Source organism: Penaeus monodon, chromosome 24 (genome assembly GCF_015228065.2).
Source record: "Penaeus monodon isolate SGIC_2016 chromosome 24, NSTDA_Pmon_1, whole genome shotgun sequence".
NCBI lineage: Eukaryota > Metazoa > Arthropoda > Malacostraca > Decapoda > Penaeidae > Penaeus > Penaeus monodon.
This window is the reverse complement of record NC_051409.1, coordinates 29,537,761-29,538,455: the sequence shown is the minus strand read 5'-3', so window position 1 is coordinate 29,538,455 and position 695 is coordinate 29,537,761. Positions and strand designations below refer to the sequence as shown.

At 57.4% G+C, this 695-nt stretch overlaps 1 protein-coding gene across 1 annotated transcript in view; it reads left to right on the top strand.

The window, feature by feature from the left end:
* LOC119588947 (EGF-like repeat and discoidin I-like domain-containing protein 3) overlaps nt 1–695 on the top strand; it is a 110,464-nt gene that overhangs the window by 12,848 nt on the left and 96,921 nt on the right. The window contains 1 exon segment of the mRNA XM_037937558.1: nt 305–427. Coding sequence (XP_037793486.1) covers nt 305–427 — 123 coding nt within the window.

The window sequence follows — 695 nt, the reverse complement described above, 5'->3', positions numbered from 1 at the left end:
AAAAAATAAATAAAATAAAACGCATCTAATTCTTTCTCTTTTCTTCTCCTCCCCCAACCCCCCTCTCCTCCCGCCATATCATCCTTACCCCCCCTCCCCCTTCCCTATATTCCTCACCCCCGCTTCCCTTTCACCCCTCCCTCCACCCTCTTCCACCCTGCACCCTCCCCTACCCCCCTACACCTTCCCCTTCACCCCCATCCTCCACCCTCTCCCCCCCTCCCCTTCCCCTCCCCACACCTCCCCCCAACACACACACCTCCCCCTTCCCCCCCATCCCCCCCCCCCCCCACGTATCCTGCAGGTGACGGGCCTCCTGACGCAGGGGAAGGCTGACGACGAGGAGTGGGTCACGTCCTTCGAGCTCTCCTACTCCCTGGACGCCTACCACTGGCACTACGCGAAGGACATCTACAACAACAAGAAGGTAGGTCGAGTGAGGTCAAGGGAGGTTGAGTGTTGGTCAAGGGAGGTCGAGTGAGGTCACGGGAGGCTAAGGGAGGTCAAGTGAGGTTAAGGGATTCGAGTGAGGTCAAGGGGAGTCGACTGAGGTCAAGGGAGGCTACGGGAGGTCAACTGAGGTTAAGGGAGGTCGAGTGAGGGAGGTCAAGGGAGGTTAAGGGAAGTCGACTAAGGTCAAGGGAGGTTTTAGTTTGTTTTTTGTTGTTTTTTTTGGAGAATGCGAAGAGCGGGAG